At 36.8% G+C, this 21,913-nt stretch overlaps 1 protein-coding gene across 1 annotated transcript; it reads left to right on the forward strand.

Moving 5' to 3' along the window:
* The first annotated feature begins 20,432 nt into the window (after window positions 1-20,432).
* LOC129495714 (L-lactate dehydrogenase B chain-like) lies at window positions 20,433-21,701 on the forward strand. The gene has a single exon (XM_055303403.1). The coding sequence runs from the start codon at window positions 20,525-20,527 to the stop codon at window positions 21,527-21,529; it is 1,005 nt and encodes a 334-aa protein (XP_055159378.1). The 5' UTR covers window positions 20,433-20,524; the 3' UTR covers window positions 21,530-21,701.
* Window positions 21,702-21,913: the final 212 nt, after the last annotated feature.

The following is a 21,913-nucleotide window of genomic DNA, read 5'->3' on the forward strand; positions in this document are numbered from 1 at the left end:
TTGGTATTATATATTTAGGTATATTTAGTGTTGAAAAATTAAGGGATTTTATACAACCAAACACCATGCCCCTGGCAAAATTAATTGGTTTACACTCAATAGATTGTTCGTTCACCTTTTTACCCTAGTAAGGTCTTCAAGGGCTTTTTATTAATTGCATTTCATCTGTTTAAACTGGGCTCAGCTGGGTGGCTATGCTTCTGGCTTGGGTTCAGACTATAGGATAAGTTCAGGTTTGTTTACATATTTGATCTACCTAAGGCATGACCCCCCTCATGGCAGATAACAGGAATGTCAGGACCAAGCCAAATTAAGAACCAAGCACATTTAAAGCTTCCTGCTCACAGCAGGACTACTAACATTCCATTGGTCAAGGCAAGTCACAAGGCCAAGCCCAACATCCTGAAATTGGTGGGTGAAGTCTACTCCACCTACAGTGTGAGGGCGAGGGGAGTGAATGAGAATGAATACTTGCTGAACAACTATACAAATTACTACAGACTAGTTCACTCAACATTTAGCTGCCACCTCACAGCTCTTTGATGTCATTGGTTGTTTTGAAAACAATCACTCAGCATTTTTTTAAATTTGAGGAAAACTTGATTGGAAATATCTTTTCCAAAATAAGAAAATAATGTTGAATAATTTTTTAAAAACACTATAAATGAAAATTGCCTATACTAATATGAACAACAGATCATTACTCTGAAGTCTGGTGCAATTATCTATCCATAAGGAAAGCTATTCTATATCTATGTTTATATAGGATATTTTATAGCATGTCTCAGTTACCAGTAAGTTATGAACATTTTATTAGGTCATTAAATATTTTTCATAAACATGGGCTGTGTAATGTTACACCACATACTGGTACCAAATTTTTTCAGTAATACCTATCATTGGACATCCATGGGCATTAATCTTTGTGCACCTCTGATCTTTCCCTCTAGTGCTTACTGCCTTCTCACTCCTTACTCTTTTTGTTCCAGCCACACTTGTCTCCTTGCTTTTCCTCAAAATTCCAGGCACATTCCACACTACATTGGCTGTTTTAAAAGTCTGGAATACTCTTCCCTGAGATATCTCACATGACTTAATCTCTTACCTCATTGAATCTTTTTCTCAAATGTCACCTTCCCTATAAAACCTTTTATGATCCCCCCAACTTGAAACTATAACCCAAGCTTTGTGCTTTTTCTCATTCCCTCTATCCTGCTCTTTTTAAAAAAATAATACTTAACATATTCTAATACCCTGAATAATTACTTATTTGCTATATTCACCATTTGTCTTCTTCTTTCTACTAAAATGTAAGCTCTATGAAAACAAAGATTTTAATCTTTTTTCACCAGAGATCCCCAGTACCTAGAAATGTCTAGCATACAGTAGGCACTCAATAGAGATTATGAATTAATAATCATCTAGGAGTAGAATCAAAGACCATACTTTAAACTTCTAAAAATTTATCTATGGTCAAAATTGGTCTAAGGGAATGCATTTTAAATAAAAGTAATATAGGTCATATTTTATTCACTATACTTTATAGGGTTTCCATGCCCAAATAAAACTCTGTACTATATGAAAATGATTTTCTATTCACAATTCATTCTTCTTGAAAGTTAATTGATAATTATTCATACATAACTCTTTCAAATTTTGTTACCAGAAATATCAATCCTGTTTTTTGTCTAGTGGAACATGCTCCTAGCATAGCTAGATCATTAAAATCCAAAACATTCTACTCTTCACATAATTTAAGATAAAACTGAAAAGCATTAATAGAGTCTCATATAAACTTTCTCAAAACTCTTAAACATTTACTGAAGAGGTAATAGCCACGTATTCAAAGGAATTTGCTTTCAGTTTTTATAGTAGATAAGTAAATGAGGTTTAGTGTTTTATTTAGGAAATTACTAATATCCTACTTCCTTAGTTCTCTCTTTTTTCCAAATTTCCTTATCTTTCTCAGATATGTAACTCCTATTCTTAATATATGTTCCTACCTTTAGATTTTTGTGGAGCACACTCTTATTTTTTGTCCATTTTCTCTGTTTAACAGGGACTCTAAAACACTGCTCTATCCAATTGTCATTATTTTACAGATTCATTTTCAAACCGACTTGTACATTAAATATGCACAAGAATATCAGGAATTACTGATTTTTTACATGTGTTTCTCTTAGTCTTTGGTATATACTCTTCCAAAAGTGACTTGTAAGAAGAAATAACAGAACTGTTGTTCATAAAGGAGAATGAATCATTATCATCTATTCTTAGAGCTTGAACCTAAGGGACAATAGAATAAATGCTTTTTATTTTTTTCTGTATTTCAATCCAATCCAAGTCGCCTTTACATTATCCCTCTACAGGATACATTTTATTTTCAAATGAAAAATACCACCCATGCCAACCGTGAACACTGGCATTTTTCTAACTGCAGCTCTCCGACAGATTCATTCCCACTGAAATAGCAGTAGTGGGGAACAGACTAGAGGATAACTTGCCTGCTAATAACTTTTCTAAAATAGTTTTTAGGGAAAGTGATGTTGACTTCCATTCTACCCCATCGAGCAGTGGAACAAGAAGAAATTGGCTCTGATTGCAGCCAGAAAGATTTGCTGTTATTATGGAAGTCTTCTTCATGCTGCTCTTCCCTCAAATTACCATTCTATCATGCCTTTCTTTCATCACAAATGTCACAAAAATAACTCCCTCTTTCTACCATGTAATCCATGCCATGTGGCTTCCTTCTCCTTCATTCTCAGAGATCACTAGTAATCTCAAAGCAGTCTCAAATGCCCTCCTCCTACTTTAGCCTCTTTAATTTCTCTGTGGCATGTGCCTTGTTTGACCTTCCTTCATGGAATTAGACTGGTTGTCTCTGAACATAATTGTCTAGTGTCTTGACTGGACCTGGGTCTTAAGAGTAGGCATTCTCGAGCCTATGTCATTTTCTCTTTGTCTCCTTCATCGCACACTTCCTTCAGGATTTTAGTCATTTCCGTGGCGTTATAGATGTCCTATATTATAGCCAGCTTGTGTTAAATGCCAATTTCAGTACACATCCTGTTGTTTTGTTTTTTCCTGTCTCCATAGCCTCGCTTCTACTGTTTGCTCTGGCTAAAATGATCTCTTCAAAATCAGTTTTCAGAACTCATCTCGAGTTGCCACTTTCTCCGTAAAGCTTTCTCCAAATGGAAGTGAACATTCTTTTCCATGAATGTCCACAGTAATTTTTTTTTCATTTTTTTCTTTTAGTGAGAACATGAAAGCTCTCTCTTAGAAAATTTCTATTATACGATACAACATTAACACCTATGTTTACCATGTTCTACATGAGATCCTCAGACCTTACTGTGAATTGTTATAAAGTGGCATTTTTCTGGGACCTGATCATCTCAGCTGCTTGCAAGGTTTTGTTTTGTTTGGTTTGGTTTGGTTTGGTTTGGTTTGGTTTGGTTTTGAGCAATGGTATCCCAAATCAGGGAATCCATTATGAGAAAGTGTTCAAAATACAGATGGCAGGGTGAAATACCACCTGGCTTTCTTTGGAGATGGGGGCAGCCATGCAGGCAAGCAGGATGATAGAGATGGAAAGCTGGGTCTCTCTTTCCCTATGAGCAGGGCAAGAAGGTTAAAAGGATGCTGTAAGATGGGATCTGAGCAGTGCGTAAGGCCCCTCTGAGCTCTCAGAAGAGCACAGCCAGAATTTCCTTCTTTTTTAAGGTTAAAAAATATTCCATTGTATATATACCATGTTTTCTTTATTCGTTCATCTCTTGATGGACACTTAGGTTATTCCCTTGGCTGTTGTGAAAACGCTACCCTGAATATGGGAGTACAGATAGCTTTTCAAGATAATGGTTTCATTTCCTTTGGATATAAACCCAGAGGTGGGATTACTGGGTCATTTGGAAGTTTTACTTTTAATTTTTTGAGGAAACTCCATATTCTTTTCCATAGTAGTTGCAGCAATTTACATTTCCACCACCAGTGTACAAGAGGTCCTTTTTCTCCACATCCTTGCATTTCTTATAATTTGTCTTTTTTATACTAGACATCCTAACGAGTATGAGGTGATAGCCCATTGTGGTTTTGATTTGCATTCTTTTGAAAATCAGTGATGTTGAACCCCTTTCATATACTTTTGGTCATTTGTATGTCTTTAGGAAAATGTCTATCCAAATCCTTTGCTCCTTTTTAAAATTGGGTTGTTTTTTGCTATTGAGTTGTATGATTTCCTTGTATATTTGGGATATTAACCCCTTAATTGAATTAGTGGTTTGTAAATATTTTCTACTATTGCACAGGTTGTCTTTTCATTTTGTTGCTTGTTTCCTTTCCTGTGCAGAAGATACGTAGTCTAAGGTAGTCCCATTTGTTTATTTTTTGCTTTTGTTATCCTTTGTTTTTGGTCTCAAATCCAAAAAGATTGTTGCCTACACCAATGTAAGGAGCTGACCCTCTATGTTTTCTTCTAAAAGTTTTATAAAACAAAAAAAAATTTTTTTTCAGTTTTATGGTTTCAGGTCTTATATCCAAGTCATTAACATCTTTTGAATTAATTTTTGTGTATAATGTAAAATGGGAGTCCAACTTCATCATTCTGCATGTGGCTATCCAGTTTTCCCAACACTATTTATTGAAGACTAATCTTTCTCCATTGTGTATTCTTGACTCCTTTGTTGAAAATTAATTAACCATATATGCATGGCTTTATTTCTGGGCTCTGTTTTCTGCTCCATTAATCTATATGTCTTTTTAGATGCCAGTACCACAGTTTTTTGGCTACTGTAACTTTGTAGTCGAGTTTGAAATCAAGAAATATGCCTCAATCTTTGTTCTTCTTTCTCAGGATTTCTTGGCTTTTCAGGGTCTTTTTAAGCTGTATACAAATTTTGGGCTTATTTGTTCTATAGTAAATTCATTGGAATTTTGACATAGATTGCATTTAATGTGGTATGGACATTTTAACAATATTAATTCTTCTGTTCCATTAGCATGGAATAGATTTACATTTATTTGTGCCTTCTTCAATTTTTTTTCATCAATATTTTACAGTTCTCAGGGTACAGATCTATTATTTCCTTGGTTAAATTTATTTCTGTTCTTTCAGCAATCCAGTCTGTGGATCCAGTCTGTGTCATAACTTTGTTATGACAGACTAGCAAACTAGTACTGTACCATATTAAAATATAAAGTATTGATATTATTTGATTACAGAAAAACATTCTAAATGATAAAAGTTAGTTACCTTATTTTTTCTTATACCTTCCTTTTGACTTAGACTAAAGATTTGCTATTGTAATAGGCAGTATATACTCTAAAAAATAATTAATTTTCTCCAGAAGAGATATTCAGAGAATATCTGGAAATTTTTCTGCTTATTTCATCTTTCATAGCATGGTGGTTAGAGCTCCTAAATCATGAGGGAAATACCTGTCTGGTGCAAAGACAGATGGTGCCAGAAGAGAAAACACCAGGGGGCGGGGTGGGTGGGAATATATATATATGGAAAATGGCCACATTGTATCATAGAATGAACCAAGTAAAAGCCAGACTAAAATTTAGAGGTTAAGATAGAAGAATAAACCCAAAAAAAGGAAGGAAGAAAAGGAAAAAGAGAGTAAAGGGAAGGGAAAAAAGAAAGGAGAGAGGAAAAAAGAAGAAAGGAGCAGGTTAGGACAGTGAGAGAATAAAAGTCTATTAAATTATTTTTCTTCTTTCTTTACTGTTACTAATAAAAGCTCATGGAGTTCTTCCAGAGTGGAAGTGTTTGTATGGGTTGATAACAATGTTTTGGTGAAAGTGGCTGATGTGCAAAAAAATAATACTGTGAATGTTTGTAAAATAACATATTTAGTTTGCTCAGTTTTTTTGCAGAAGTGTTCACTAACAGTGATGAAGAGTGGGGGGGAAGTAAACAGAGAAGCAGAAGTAAATCTTAAATATGATGACTTTTCAAAAAACAGTAATGCATAGAAAACCAGAGAGAGGTTTTTTTCCTCTACTGATTGGTTTCAGCAGTATTGTGCCTTTCAAGCACTTGTAAATATTGTTTCCAATAACCATTTTAATTTTTGTTACTGGATGATAACAACTCATGGCTGTCTCCTTCTCCAGAGTGCTGCCCTCAGCCAAACAAGAGCCACCTTGCCTAGAAAGATATTTTTTTTAAAGGAGACATTATGACATAATTTCTGTTCTAGAGTTCCTCTAGGGGAGATTGTAGTTGAAATCACATTTTTTGCTTAGCGTTTATCCCCTGCCCTATCCTGCTTCCTTCCTTCCCCATACCCTGAGCATATTCCTGCAATAAATCACTTCATTAAGATACTCAGTTTCAGGCTCTGTTTGTGTTCTAGGATATGGTCCTAAGAAGCAGCATCTAAAGACGAGATTCTGAAGTTGGATATTTGCCTGCTGAAAGGCAATGAGGACACATTGCGGGTAACATGTAAAGTATTCATAGTCACTGGTTTGCTATAGGAGTGCCATTGTTAAGTTTCACTTCCGGTAAAGAGTAAAGACTTGTAAAGGCAGGCAAAAACTGGTGCTATGTTTTGGGCATTTGAGAAGCATAGAGAAATAGCAGATGCAAAGATTAGAACGAGTTGCTAAGTGTTACCGATTCACTGGAAAGAAAAACAGTCTCAGATTTATTCATCAACAACTTAAAGCAAAACATGAAAGTCAAAGGACCTCTTTGGCTGTCATTTTTTTAAATATATATATATATTTATTTATTTATTTATTTATTTGAGAGAAGGAAGGAAGGGGAGAGGGAGAGAGAGAGAGAATCTCAAGTAGACTCCCCACTAAGCATGGAGGCTAACATAGGGCTCAATGTTATGGGCCCAAGATCATGACCTGAGCAGAAATTCAGAGTTGGGCACTTAACCAACTGTGCCCCCCTGGGACACAGGGGCACCCCCTGTCTTGGCTGTCTTTAAAGAGAACTTCATTTTCTGTTATTGAAACATTGAAAATCAGATATAGGATTTAATTATAAAGTGGCAGAGCCACAGAGAAGGCTAAATTCTCATTCTGGCAAATCTCCTATGACAAGGTCTGGGTCTGATGGGGAAGTAGAAGGAAAATTTAGGACAGGGATAGCTGAGTAGATGCACTGCAGAACCTTGGACCTCTAAATTTTTGACCCACATTCTCTTACTGGAAGATAGACTCACCTTCACTTCCTTGCTTGAGGCCTATGTGGAGGACTCACATGAGGCAGAAACCTTAGATGACCATATTGCCCTCCTCAAGATCTGCCTCCATCTCCCTGGTTCCAGCCACATGATTAGGGTCAAATCTCTATATAATGAGATTAGAAAAATGCAAGGCTTGCTGAGGGTGAAAAGAGAATATATGCTCAAGTGGCTATAGGCCCTGGCTAATATGTCCCAACAGGAACTGAGGAAGCGAATGTATCTGGAGAGTATTGGATCAAGAAAGATGGAGTATAAAAAAAAAAAAAAAAAAAAGAAAGATGGAGTATAAAACTGAACATGGGCTCCCTGCATGGAGCCTGCTTCTCGCTCTGCCTGTGTCTTTGCCTCTCTCTCTGTGTGTCTCTCATGAACAAATAAATAAAATCTTAAAAAAATAAAATAAAACTGAATATGGGTGTTTGTCAATATGGGGACATTCTTCCATAATACAGGACTAAACATCTTGATCAGGGCCATGGGTAAGTGCTCCAGTATGCTACTGGAATAGTTCTTGGAAGCTTAGGGAAAAAAAAAATGACCCATATTAAACAAAGTAAGGATGCCAGATTTGCCATGTTATTTTTAATGCAAGAAGGGATAGAAAGGCTCAGAGAAGTGGGCACACTAGAATGGGTTCACTATATAAAACTGGAAAACCCTCCCTGTGACCATGTTCAATTTCAGATACTTCTGATTTTAAAAGAAGTAAATTCAGAATTTAATCTCAGCCAGTGCAAGACTTTCAACTTTGCTTTGATTTTGTGTTGCTCCTAGTAATGTGAGAAAGATGGTGATAGGTAAAAGGAGATGCTTTATATAGCTTTATATGGAAGGGGCATGAAGTGCAGGTGTCCCATCCCAATGCCTTCTTCTGGTCCTCAAAGATCTCCACTAAGGTATAGCTCTTTTTTTTTTTTTTTAAGATTTTATTTATTTATTCATGAAAGACACAGAGAGAGAGCGAGAGAGAGGCAGAGACACAGGCAGAGGGAGAAGCAGGCTCCATTCAGGGAGCCTGATGTGGGACTCGATCCCGGGTCTCCAGGATCACGCCCTGGGCTGAAGACGGGCGCTAAACTGCTGAGCCACCCAGAAATCCCAAGGTATAGCTTCACTAGATTAGTCTTCAGCCCTTCAGTTTATTGTCTCTATTAGACAGCTTAAGATAAGTTTTCCACAATTACCTGGAAAAGGCTTTAAGAATACTCCTCTGTTTTTTAACCATTTGGGTGAAACCAAATTTTCTTTATATACTTCAACCAAAGCAATGTGCTGCAAAAGATTGAATACAGAATAGATATGAGAATTCATCTGTCTTCTATCAAGCCAAACTTTAAAGATATTTACAAAAATGTAAATACTAGTTTTTTATTTAGGACAATATAATTGTTTTCCATAAGTGTATGTTATCTATGTTAACATGTAATAAGCCTATTGTTAATATTTTTAAATAAATTAGCAAATGAATGTTTTAAAGTGCCTCACTTTTAGCTTATAATACAGTAAATATAAATGGATATTACCCATATTAACAAAAGTTCTTTGGAGTCTTCAATAATCTTTTAGAGTATAAAGAGTTCTTAAGAACAAAAAGCTTGAACCATCGATCTAGAGGATAGTGATCAGGGTCCTACTTCAACCATAAACAACCTGAAACAAACACAATCTTGAGCAGAGAATCATAAACTGAAAATGAAGAGCATGCATCTCATTGGGTCAACAGCACCCTGACAAGACAATTCCTGCCATGAGCCCATTGATGTGTGTCCTCAGTTCTTGCCCATCCTCAAATCCAGTTCTTCAGAATAATGTCCCATATCTTTCTAATAACTTGACTTTGTTTAAGTTAACTGGGGTTAATTTCTGTTGGCTGCAATCAAATCATGCTAACAGATAAGAATGTGTAATAATACTCCTTTATTAGGTCTGAGTCTAAAATCTTTCACTTATAGTCCAAACTCTATTTTGTCCATGAATTTCTGCCTATGGAGGCAAGCATTTATGCCACCAGGGGATCCACACCTACAAATGAGGAATTTATTTGAAAAACTTGAAAAACTCAATTCTGTTCTCCCTGGACAATTTTAAACCAATATTGAACTGTAAGCTCACAAGACATTACCTCTTTATTATTACTATTATTATTACATGTTGACAAACCAGTCATTAAAGATGTACTTCACCCCAGAGTCAGGGTGTCTGCTACATTTTATCTTCAAAGCATGGTACACACATCAGTGGAGTAATCTACACAACAAATATGGGTATTACTGGAAATGCTATTAGCCCCATTTTGGAAAATGTAGCAATTAAATCTCTTCCCTCAGGTCCTCAAGGGGATACATATTTTAAAACTCTGGCTCCAAACCTTACACCACTCAACATAACCATGGCTCCCTGAATAAACATGGATGTTCAGAATCTGTGCAGAAAGAATTTGAAGACAACAAATTTACTGAACAAATTTTCTGTAAGCTCTCATTTTAAAATACAATAGGCAATTCATATTGCAAATTTCCTTTACTTTCCCCCAAGACTATTTTATTTTATTTTATTTTATTTTAAAGATTTTATTTATTCACTCATGAGACACAGAGAGAGAGAGAGAGAGAGAGAGAGAGAGGTGCAGAGACACAGGCAGAGGGAGAAGCAGGCTCCATGCAGAGAGCCCTAAATTTTATATTTCTCTTTTCAGACCTGATTATCTAATTTCTTTCTATATTTTTCTGAAAGAAGATGTTCCATGGGAGGGTTTATTTACTAACTTTGATTAATTTAATAATCACGCTATAGATTCAGTAAAAGATTTATGAATCCATGAAACTATTCATAAATTGAGGGTCAAAATACTTAATATTTAGAATTAACAAAGACACAGTTCTGCTCTACACCTCCTTTGTCAGATAATATCTGAAGGAATTGCATCCATTCTTGGCCATGACACATTTAAAAAGTGTATAAAGAAAATTGAGCCGGTTGATAAACTGGATTAAAAGTAGACATTTTACAAAGAAATTTGGAATGATTAGCCTAGAGAAACATGGGCTAAGGAGCAGGACTAGGATTGCTCTCAACCATTTAAAGAAAAGAGTCATTAGATCTCACCAATTTGTCACCAATTTGTGAAAGCTACAAGCTTTCTGAAAATAAAGAATTTCCCATCCCTGGGACTATACAAGCTAGGCACACTATAGAAATGTCACCATCCTCCTAGTTCTGGATGCTTTCACTCTAACTCTTCTTGTTTGTTATTTAAATACCTTCCACATCTGAATCTGAAAGTGATGTTGAATTAATGAGAGCAACTATGCAATTTAAATCATATGAAAAATCTTGGGCTTAAAGTTAATAATCTATGAGAATTAATTAGCTTTAGGTATGTACCATATTTTTATTTGTATAAACACATAGTAACGCTCTTCTCAGACATTTAAGAATACCAGGAAATACACACAGAACAAAATGAATTAAGGTTTAAGATGGTGGTACTGGAAATTTAACAAGCCAACAGAGCAAATGAAGTTATCCTCTGAACTTGAAATCAGGGCCCAAAATAGGTTTTAGGAAAAGAAAAAGATTTTATTTTCAGTAACTTTTATTAAGAGTGTTGTATAGATTTAACAGAGATGGGCAAGAGAATAGAAAGAACAGATGAGTGTGAGAGGCAGGTTATAATTTACCAAGATATGAAAATAGAAGGTCTGTAGCATAAAAAGAGCACCCTTTCTGGGCAGATGCGGCCTCCACTTGTGGGCAAGAAAGCAAATGTGCATGCCAGCTGTTTGGATTACCATCCCCACTAACCTGCACATCCTTAAGAAGCTTGAGAATAAAGGCATTTGATTTTCATTTAACAAAAAGAAGTGCTCAATAAATATAAATTCTGTGCAGTTTTTAAAAATATACCTGTTACCCCCATATGCTTGACACTGTATATTGTTAAAACAAAAAAGGACAACAGGCCCAAAATGGAGTCACTTATATAAGCCCCCTGTCAGCAAAGAATTAACACCTATTTTAATTGAGTTTCTGTCTCTCCCAGGAATGTAACCTTTAGTCAGTCTGGAATTACCTGGTCAGCACTAGTGAGGTAATATGCTGAGTAGACTGCTGCTGTCCCCAAAAGGAAGGTGACGTTGCAATCAATCCACTCTGCCAGAAACTCCCTATTCCCATCCTCTTCTGCCTATAAAGCCTTTCATTTTGTACAGTGTCTTGGAGCTCCTTTCTATTTGCTAGATGGTATGCTGCCCAATTCATGAATCATTGAATAAATTAGGTCTTCAAATTAGATCTATTAGATCTTCAAATGTACTCAGTCGAATTTTACTGTTTAACAATATTTAGGTATATATAGATGATCTCACTCTTTAAACAAAAAAAGTATATAGAACTTTCACACCAATGGTTTCACCAAGGATTTATCTTTATGTAGAATTTTGAGAATTCAATTCCAGACACTTCAAAGAAGGAAGCATTCAATAGTAATTTTTAAATATTAAGTGATTTTTCCAAACTAAGTGGAATAAAACTGAAAACACTTTAAGTAAATTACAATAAAAATTCTTCTAGAAAAAGGAGAAAACAAAGCTGAAAATGTATCTACAGAGACTTGATCATTAGGATCGAAGCCAAGCAGAAATTAAGGCATTCTGGCCAATAGAATAAAAGCCGTTTTTTTTTTAATGCTACTTATCAAAATTCAGGTAACTTTATATTTCCTCTCCTAAAGATATAGGAAATAGCAGAGCAGATGATTTAATGGGGAAAAATGAGCTAATATTAAGTTGTTAGCTAAGACTAATTTTCAAAGAGACATTATAGGTTATTTTTTTTAAGAATATTGGTCCAAACATTAACATCTAAGAATTAGACTGCTGAAGCGGTGTGTCCCTCTTTTGAAACTATGACAATAAGGCCAACATTTTGCTGATCAAAGTAGAAATGATCATTTATGAGAGTTCCTATGGAGCCAGTATAAGTATTAGTATGTTTCATTGACGAATCTCAAGGCAGGAAAGCATCAATGATGAAAAACAAAATAATGTATTCGTGTCGATTATTACTCACAGTTGAACAAGATCGACACCAAATGGTGTAATTTCAGGCCTGTGAATGGGTGGAGTGTAGAGAGGAAATTTGGAAACCCGGCCAAAATAATTATCCTTAAAATCTGCCAGCAGAAACATAAATCTCCACTATTACTCTCTCCTTTGATTTTGCACTTTGAGAATCCTGCACTAAACTGTGCAGCTTGAGAAAAGAAAATAAGCAGACGCTTCTGACATATAATTTGAGAAAAGCAAGCCCTCTCCTCTACCCCAAAAATATCTCCACAGCTAGTCTCAGATTTTGCACCCCATAATTAGATGTGCATTCTTCCTGGGTCCTGAAGGGCTTTTGTGTTTTGTTGTCTTGTGCAACTGGAAAACATTCCTGGGAAGAGTAAATCTGTCAATTCACACTTTAGAGAGAATTAGTTACTAAAGAAGGGAGTGAGAGGTCTGAAGCAACACAAAAGGAAAGCACTAAGTAGGGTACACCTGAGCCCTATTTCAAATACTTCTCAGCTGTTCCCAAGACTTTGTAAACTGTCATGCATAATACTGTTAGTAATAATAAATAATGCTAACTGAACATATTCTATGTAGCACTGTACCAACCCCGCACATCGTGGGCAGCCGATTTGAAATTTACCTGTCAAAATGCCCTCAGAGGCTCCAAAAATACTTCATTCATTTTTCTAGAACTGAATACAAATCAGTCTGTCAGCACCTGTGCCCACTAATTGAGGAAAAATATAAACATGCCCAGTCAAAGTAATTCCAGGCACTTCTCATTTCAAAATAAGTATATTCAGAATTTCATCTCAGACAGTGGCAACTTGCAACCTCCCCCTTGATTTCATCTTTCTCTCTGTTAGGGGTGTGAGATGAGGATAGGCCCAACTCGATGCCTTCCCGTGGTGCTCCAAGGCCTCCACTGTGAAGGTACAGTTTCTCTAGCCTGGTTTTCAGGCTCTCAGGTTAAGTTATTGTCTCTATTACAGACTTTCATTGGCCATTTGGAAACTTAAAGGTAAGCAATACTTTTTATACGTAGGCCGAATCCTCCTTCCATCTCTATATTGACTCTAAGGGGGAAGCCCAGGGCAAGTCGGTAAATCCCAGGAAATACCAGGAATGCTGAAGGTCTCTGTTAATACTGCACAGGGATTTTTCCACTACGCATGCATTATTTTTACTTAAACTTGTCCATGTTTTCAATGGCTCATGAGTGAAAAATCAGGGATTTTCCTCAGGTGGGGACTGACTTCAGGGTCTGCTCAGACCCTGAGAGCAGAGCACTTACATAGCCCTATTTATAAAATCACTCAGAGCCCTATTTATAAAATCACTCAGAGGAGCAACAAAAACGCCATCCACTATTAACACCTCAACTTTTAATTCACTAAGTCCAATGACTGGTTAAATCTGATGCTCTAACAAAGGTCTAGGATACAGAAAAGAAAAGGTGGAGGGGGGTGGGAAATACTAGGTGTTACTCTTTAAGAGATACTCTAGAAATGCACTAAAATGGGCAACCATGAAGACCTTCCTGTCAAAGTTGGATGTTCTTCACGGGTTGTATCCATTTGGGAAGACAATTCTCTGAGGGTTTCTCATATTTCTGCACTTGTGTGCAGAGCCACTCATGGCTTTTGTTCTGGTTTGTCTTTCAAGAATTTTGTATAGTAAACAGCCTTGGAATATAGAAATGGTCTCTTCCTCTAGAGAAGGCAAGTTTGTTTATTGTCAAATATAATAAAGATAATGTCTCAGGCACCTGGGTGGCTCAGTCCATTAAGCATCTGCCTTCAGCTCGGGTCATAATCCCAGCATCCTGGGATTGAGCCCCGCCTCAGGCTCCCTGATCACTGCTTCTCTCTCTTCCTCTGCCCCATCCCCTGTCTGCTCTCTCGCGCGTTCTCTCTCTCTCTCTCTCTCTCTCTCTCTCTCTCACACACACACACACTGTCTCAAATAAATGAGTAAAATATTTTTTAAAAATAAAGATAATGTTTTCCCTCAAGGCAAAAGTTGGGGAGGTTTGTTTGCAGTGCATTTAAAAAGATTTAGGTTTGGGATCCCTGGGTGGCGCAGCGGTTTAGCGCCTGCCTTTGGCCCAGGGCGTGATCCTGGAGACCCAGGATCGAATCCCACATCAGGCTCCCGGTGCATGGAGCCTGCTTCTCCCTCTGCCTATGTCTCTGCCCCTCTCTCTGTGACTATCATAAATAAATAAAAACTTAAAAAAAAATTAAAAAGATTTAGGTTTCCTAAACTGGAGTTGCCTTAGCAGTGACACAAGCTCATTGCATGTGCAGCATCTACTTGGGCTGTTCCACTTCCCTTGTGACTTTGGGAACAGCAGAAACACATGCGACCATGAAGCTTATGCTGCATTTTGTGCCATGAGTAACAGTCATTTATCTCCGATCCAGGAGTCTCATGTCCTCTCCCAACATCCATGAAATTGGCAGGCTAATCTGTGGGTGTGCGAGAAGGGTAAAATCTCAGAGCGTTCACAGTTGCTGACGCCCATAAAATCTTGTTCTTGCCTTAAGGTAGCCTTTACTATAAAGTTATTCTATTTTGGCCTATTAATATCTACCACAGGTTATAAACCATTTGAGAATAGTATATCATACAATTTAAGCAAAGTTGTGAAATGGTAACAAATAACTTCAACTATTAGTGACTAAACATTGGTGTATTGATAAATATTTAACAACAAGCTCCCCAGAAATAAAAGTCTTGATCTGTAGCATTTGGCAATTTTCATAATGTAAATACTCCCACTTTGGCCAATTTTAAGCTACTAACATGGCATCACCTAATGCAGAATTGGGAGGAGATGCATGCAATCATTTCCCACAAGCCAGTACAAGCCAACTCTAGCACACCACTGGCTTTAAACAACAAAGGTTTACTTTCTTGCTCACAATACGTACTTTTTGCAGTTCAGCTTTAATTCTGCCTAAGGTCATTTTCATTCCAGGATATAGGCTGAAAGAGCTGCCTTTTTTTTTTTTTTTTTTTTTTTTGGAACAGACCAATTAATGGTAGAGGGAAAAGAGTAAGAGTGGAGCCGTCAGATGACTCAATGACTTTGCTCGGAATTGGCATAAGTCACTGCTACTCACATTTTATTGGCCAAAGCACATCACTTAAGCAGGCATGTCAGTGGGTTGGGAACTATATTCCCCCTGTCAAGACAGATCCAGTAAGGAGGAACAGCAAGTATTTTGACACTAATACAAATCAACAATGATGTGTCTCATGTCTTACTTCTCTTTAAATTCACACCACCCAAAACAACATTTTGCACATAGTTAGTACTAGGTTAATGATAAGACTAAGTAAGCAGTTAGTGATCACTGAGTCTTAACGATAACATTAGAAGGGTAGGCTAAAATGCTGTGGGGCGCCTGAGTGGCTCAGTCTGTTAAATGTCTGCCTTTAACTCAGATCATGATCTCAGGGTCTTGGGATTGAGTCCTGCATCCAGCTCCCTGCTCAGCAAGAGGATCTGCTTCTCCCTCTTCCTCTGCCTACCACTCTGCCTGCTTGTGCTCTCTCTCTCTCTCTCTCATGCTCTGTCAAATAAATAAACAAAATCTTTAAAAAATAATAAAATAAATAAAATGTTTGCTGTAATACCAGCTACTATTGTGATTTGAACTTTGGTTTCCTTTATTTCAGTCTCTTCCCAGAGGATTACATAGCCCTCTCCAAGGAATGCAGTATATCTAGTAGTTAAGACTGTTAATGGCATTGTTTTGGACTTATGAATAGATAGAAATATGAAGAAAACCAAGTGTTTGCTCTCACTTAAAATCTATCAGGAGGGATCCCTGGGTGGCGCAGCGGTTTGGCGCCTGCCTTTGGCCCAGGGCGCGATCCTGGAGACCCCGGATCGAATCCCACGTCGGGCTCCCGGTGCATGGAGCCTGCTTCTCCCTCTGCCTGTGTCTCTGCCTCTCTCTCTCTCTCTCTCTCTCTCTCTCTCTCTCTCTGTGTGTGACTATCATAAAAATTAAAAAAAAAATCTATCAGGAAACATATCCTGAAGCAAATAAATAAATAGACATATAATATGCCATTCCATAAGTTCAGTGAAGAAAAATAAATATTTCACTAACATTTATGAACCCATTTTTATAAACATTTATGAAACCATAGCAAGGGTACAAAGGGAGTCTCACCTCTATTGCCTTTGTTCTAATTAGTAATTAAATCTTCATTTAGCAAAGAATATGAAATTGCACAGATTAATGACATGTAGAAGTTGTAAATTTGATCAAAATAATTTTCCTTATAATGTTTCTTTGAGGTAAATCCCCAACAGTGCAATTGCTGAGTCATAGGGCAGGTCAATTTTTAACTCTTTGAGGAACCTCCACACAGTTTTCCAGAGTGGCTGCACCATTTCACATTCCCACCAACAGTTTAAGAGGGTTCCCTTTTCTCCACATCCTCTCCAACATTTGTGGTTTCCTACCTTGTTAATTTTCCCCATTCTCACTGGTGTGGGAAATGTGGTTTTGATTTGTATTTCCCTGATGGCCAGTGATGCGGAGCATTTTCTCATGTGCGTGTTGGCCATGTCTATGTCTTCCTCTGTGAGATTTCTGTTCATGTCTTTTGCCCATTTCATTATTGGATTGTTTGTTTCTTTGCTGTTGAGTTTAATAAGTTCTTTATAGATCTCATTCATTTGGGGAATATAAATAATAGTGAAAGGGAATAGAGGGGAAGGGAGAAGAAATGGGTAGGAAATATCAGAAAGGGAGACAGAACATGGAAGACTTCTAACTCTGGAAAACGAACTAGGGGTGGTGGAAGGGGAGGAGGGCAGGGGGGTGGGGGTGAATGGGTGACGGGCACTGAGGGGGGCACTTGACAGGATGAGCACTGGGTGTTATTCTGTATGTTGGCAAATTGAACACCAATAAAAAATAAATTTATTATTAAAAAAATAATAATTTTCCTATGTGTTTTTATTGTTTTGATCATTAGTTAAATCTCCATTAAATAATTTGTAATGTGTTTTCATAAATTTTATGTGGGTTGTACTAGTTGTTTCTAGTTTTTAAAAATTTAAGCACAGGATGCCCAAGTAGCTCAGCCATTGAGCATCTTGCCTTTGGCTCAGGGTATGATCCCAGGATCCTGGGATCAAGCCCCACATCAGGTTCCCCGTATGAAGCCTGCTTCTCCCTCTGCCTGTGTCTCTGCCTCTCTCTGGGTGTCTCTCATGAATAAATAAATAAATAAAATATTTTAAAAATAAATACATACATAATAAAAATTTAAGCAGTCTGCTTTTTTGGAATTTTCCTGTTTCATTTTTCTTTTCAGGTTCTTTTTATTTTGCGGGATCCATTTTGTATTTTTGAATTTCTATCATGCTTCCAACTTGTCCTCATTCCTAAAGATCTAAAGAATAAAAAATATGCAATGATATTCAATGTATTTAATTTGAATTTATATTTTATCCAAAATATAAAAATTAAAATTATTTTCATTCATGTTTTCAAAAGTGTTCTGTTTTTTCTTAAATGTTTAGAATTACCCATTAACAATCCAAGGCAAAATTCAAAACTATGGTTAATGGATTAAAATTTTAAATTATTAAAGCCAATATTTGAATTTATTTTTCAAAATTGTAATGAAATCTTACTGAATTTTTGTCAGAGAAGGAAAACTATTTGCAACTTTACATTTTATGCCTAATGCCAATGCAAAGAACTAGTATTATGCTTTGTAAATTATGTTTAGTTCTATATATAAGTTTAAAAGTAAATACAAATTGTTTAATATTGCAAAATGTCTCTCGAGCCCCACATGCAACTGTTGTTCTTTAGGTGCCACGTGTCATTTTTCCGAATCTGAAAAATATATTTAAAAAAAGAATCACCAGTGATGCATGGAACAGAAAAAAATGCAGGGCACTGCTGGGAAATCATGTTTCATTATGCAAGAATTTATTGTATTCATGTTATCTGAGAGAAAGGATTTGAGAAGTTAATGAATCTTAAAGTTCTTCCCCTGCCTTTTGAAGTCCTGTCAGTCTCAGATGTTGGCAACAGGACAATCTGCAAATATTCACAGCACTCACAGTATCCAGTTGCCTTTTATTATGAAGACCTTGCTAAAAAATGTAGAAAGACACTTCCCTGGGGCCTGAATATGTAAGTTACAAGAATGGATGTTTAGGATGGGGCTGTGTTGGCAGGTGCTGAGAAATGGCTCCCAAGTGATAAAGATTACCTGTGTATCCTTTAAAAAATCTGTTTTTGTGTTTTTGTAATATGGGGGCAACTCTAAAGCATGGAACCATGTAGTGCCTTGTAGGCTTTGGTGAAAAGTTTAGATTTTATTTTAGATGGAAAATCTTTGGAGAATTTTGAGCAAAAGTGTGACTTGACCTTATATCAATTTAAAAACTATTTTTCTGAATGCAATGTGAAGAATGGATTATAGAACAGCAAAAATAGAAGTAGGGAGACCAGTTTGAAAGCTATTGCAATGGTCAGGTAGAACATGAAGATGGCTTAGACAATGGTGATAGATGTGGTAAAAGTGGTCCAATTCTGGAAATATTTTGAAGGCAAAGCCCAAAGGATTTCTTGGCTCAAACCTCCAGGCATTTCTTTCTTTCTTTTTTTTTTTTTTTTATCTCTGCACATTTCTAAGATTATTTTTCTACACCTTGAAAGGGGACCATTTTTAAAATTTGGATTTATATAAAGAGTAAACGTGATAGTTCATGTAAAGTTATTCTTGTGATGTCTGATATATAACAAGCATAGAACAAATATTAACCATTAAATTACTTTTAAGGCATCACCTAATAAAATCACTTTTCTCAAATATACTTTTTTCAGCCTCTAGGTTTTTGCACATTTATTTTTCTATAATTAGAAACCCATTGACCCTATTCTTTTCTTGTCAAACATCCCTATCTACCAAGACTTTTAATACCAAAAAGCTTTCCAATCTCAAAAGAATGAAGACAAAATACTGAAAATGATAGGAGATGAGTTGATATCTGGGGGACAGGAGATCTTAATCTTCATGAGCAGTTTTCTATTCTACTAATTACCTGTTAAATCTGAAACTGACTATTGAGTAATACAGAATACTATTTCATTGGTAATTCATTAATTTTTTTTCAATCTCACCCATATGCATGAATAGATCCACAAAGATAAAAACTAATCTTGTCAAGAGATGCATAATGATCTTTGCCTAACTGCTCCAGGAACCATCTCCCCTCTCATGAGAAAATATTTTGCACTGTATTACAGAAACCTTATATTGAATAGGGCTTATATATGCTACACACCAATACACTGGAAAATTAGACCTAGACTACATTATCACTATATGTTTTACAATTGGTTGGGTCGTAAGTAATTCTCTATATTGAGGTTCTGAGTATATTCTTTCAACATCATAGAATTAAAGTTGTCTTTTCAAACAGAGGACAAATCATAAAGCCTATTACAGCCTAAAACTAGTTCTTCGTTTTTAACAGTCTTATCCCTAATTAGTCTAAAGGGGATTTGCAAAGTAAAGATAATTTATTTGTCAGAGCAAGTAAACTGATGTGATAGTCAAAATGGTTGCTACTGTAGTCATTACTGACACAATCATAGTGAGAGAAAAAGGAACTTTAAACTTTGTGAACAATAAAAGCAGCTGGCCCTTTTAGCTGGCAGTTCAATTCAGTTTTGTAAAGGAAAATGCATGAATCAGAAAGACACTAAATTCTCAGGCAGAAGCACCAAAAGGAATGACCCATGTTATGGAGCAGATAACTCTATTAGCCCCTAAGACAGACACAGAACTGCAGAGAAGAAAAAATATATGTAAAAGGAATCACCAGGGATGCATGCTTTTATCTGTTTTTAAATGATCCAAGGAAATTCCCCTCTGATGAAGGATACTGACTTCTACGTTCCATTGCAGTTAGCTGCATCTAACGTTCCTTCTTAAACACATATATCTTGTGCCTAGCTCCATTCCATAAATGTTGATTTTTATCTATTTTTTCTAATAGATTGTGAACCACTTATTGAAGTAAGGAACACCAAGAAAGGTCCGAATAAGGATACGAGTGATTCGGTTTCAGACATACTAAGTTTGAGATGCCAACGAGGGCCTCCTCCTCTCCCCTTGCGGATCCTGCGCCGGAGGAGACGCGCGCTGCTAACCTGGTCTCCTTCGCGCGTCCCTTACAGCCGCTGCTCTCGGGGCACAATGGCAACTCTTAAGGAAAAACTGATTGCACCAGTTGCAGAAGAAGAGACTGCAATCCCAAACAATAAGATTACTGTAGTGGGTGTTGGACAAGTTGGTATGGCATGTGCCATCAGCATTCTGGGAAAGTCTCTGGCTGATGAACTTGCCCTTGTGGATGTTTTAGAAGATAAACTCAAAGGAGAAATGATGGATCTACAGCATGGGAGCTTATTTCTACAGACACCTAAAATTGTGGCAGATAAAGATTACTCTGTGACTGCCAATTCTAAGATTGTGGTGGTGACTGCAGGAGTCTGCCAGCAGGAGGGAGAGAGCCGCCTCAATCTGGTGCAAAGGAATGTTAATGTCTTCAAATTCATTATTCCTCAGATAGTCAAGTACAGTCCTGATTGTATCATAATTGTGGTTTCCAACCCAGTGGATATTCTTACATATGTTACCTGGAAACTAAGTGGACTACCCAAGCACCGTGTGATTGGAAGTGGGTGTAATCTGGATTCTGCTAGATTTCGCTATCTTATGGCTGAAAAACTTGGCATTCATCCCAGCAGCTGCCATGGATGGATTTTGGGAGAACATGGCGACTCAAGTGTGGCTGTGTGGAGTGGAGTGAATGTGGCAGGTGTTTCTCTTCAGGAACTGAATCCAGAAATGGGAACAGACAACGACAGTGAAAATTGGAAGGAAGTGCATAAGATGGTGGTTGAAAGTGCCTATGAAGTCATCAAGCTAAAAGGATATACCAACCGGGCTATTGGATTAAGTGTGGCTGATCTCATTGAATCCATGTTGAAAAATCTCTCCAGGATTCATCCAGTGTCAACAATGGTGAAGGGCATGTATGGTATTGAGAACGAAGTCTTCCTGAGTCTTCCGTGTATCCTGAACGCTCGGGGCTTAACCAGTGTGATCAATCAGAAGCTGAAGGATGATGAGGTTGCCCAGCTCAAGAAAAGTGCAGATACCTTGTGGGATATCCAGAAAGACCTAAAAGATCTGTGACTTCTGGCTTCTAGGCTGTAGAAATTTAAAACCATGATGTAATTAACTGTGAGCCTTTAGTTTTTCATCCATATACATGGATCACAGTTTGCTTTTATCTTCCTAAATATGTGAATCTGGGCTCACAGAATCAAAGCCCATGCTTGGTTTAGTGCTTGCAATATGAGCCTTGAACAAATAAAATTAACTACTGTAAAAAAAAAAAAAAGAGTTGCCAATGAGGTAGCATAAGCAGCCTATTTTACCAAATAGATCTTCCAAGTCTGGGACACATTCACGTTTCCTTGTATGTTGATTATACAGCTCAGATCATTTTATATAGGAGGTGCTCAATAAATATCTGTTAGCTGATTTAATAACTAATGAAAATTTCATTACTGGATT

The sequence above is a fragment of the Nyctereutes procyonoides genome, unplaced genomic scaffold (genome assembly GCF_905146905.1).
Source record: "Nyctereutes procyonoides isolate TBG_1078 unplaced genomic scaffold, NYPRO_anot_genome, whole genome shotgun sequence".
Taxonomy (NCBI): Eukaryota; Metazoa; Chordata; class Mammalia; order Carnivora; family Canidae; genus Nyctereutes; species Nyctereutes procyonoides.

Excerpts from the sequence above, each read along its gene's own strand:
- LOC129495714 (XM_055303403.1), top strand. The coding sequence starts at position 20,525 with ATGGCAACTCTTAAGGAAAAACTGATTGCACCAGTTGCAGAAGAAGAG.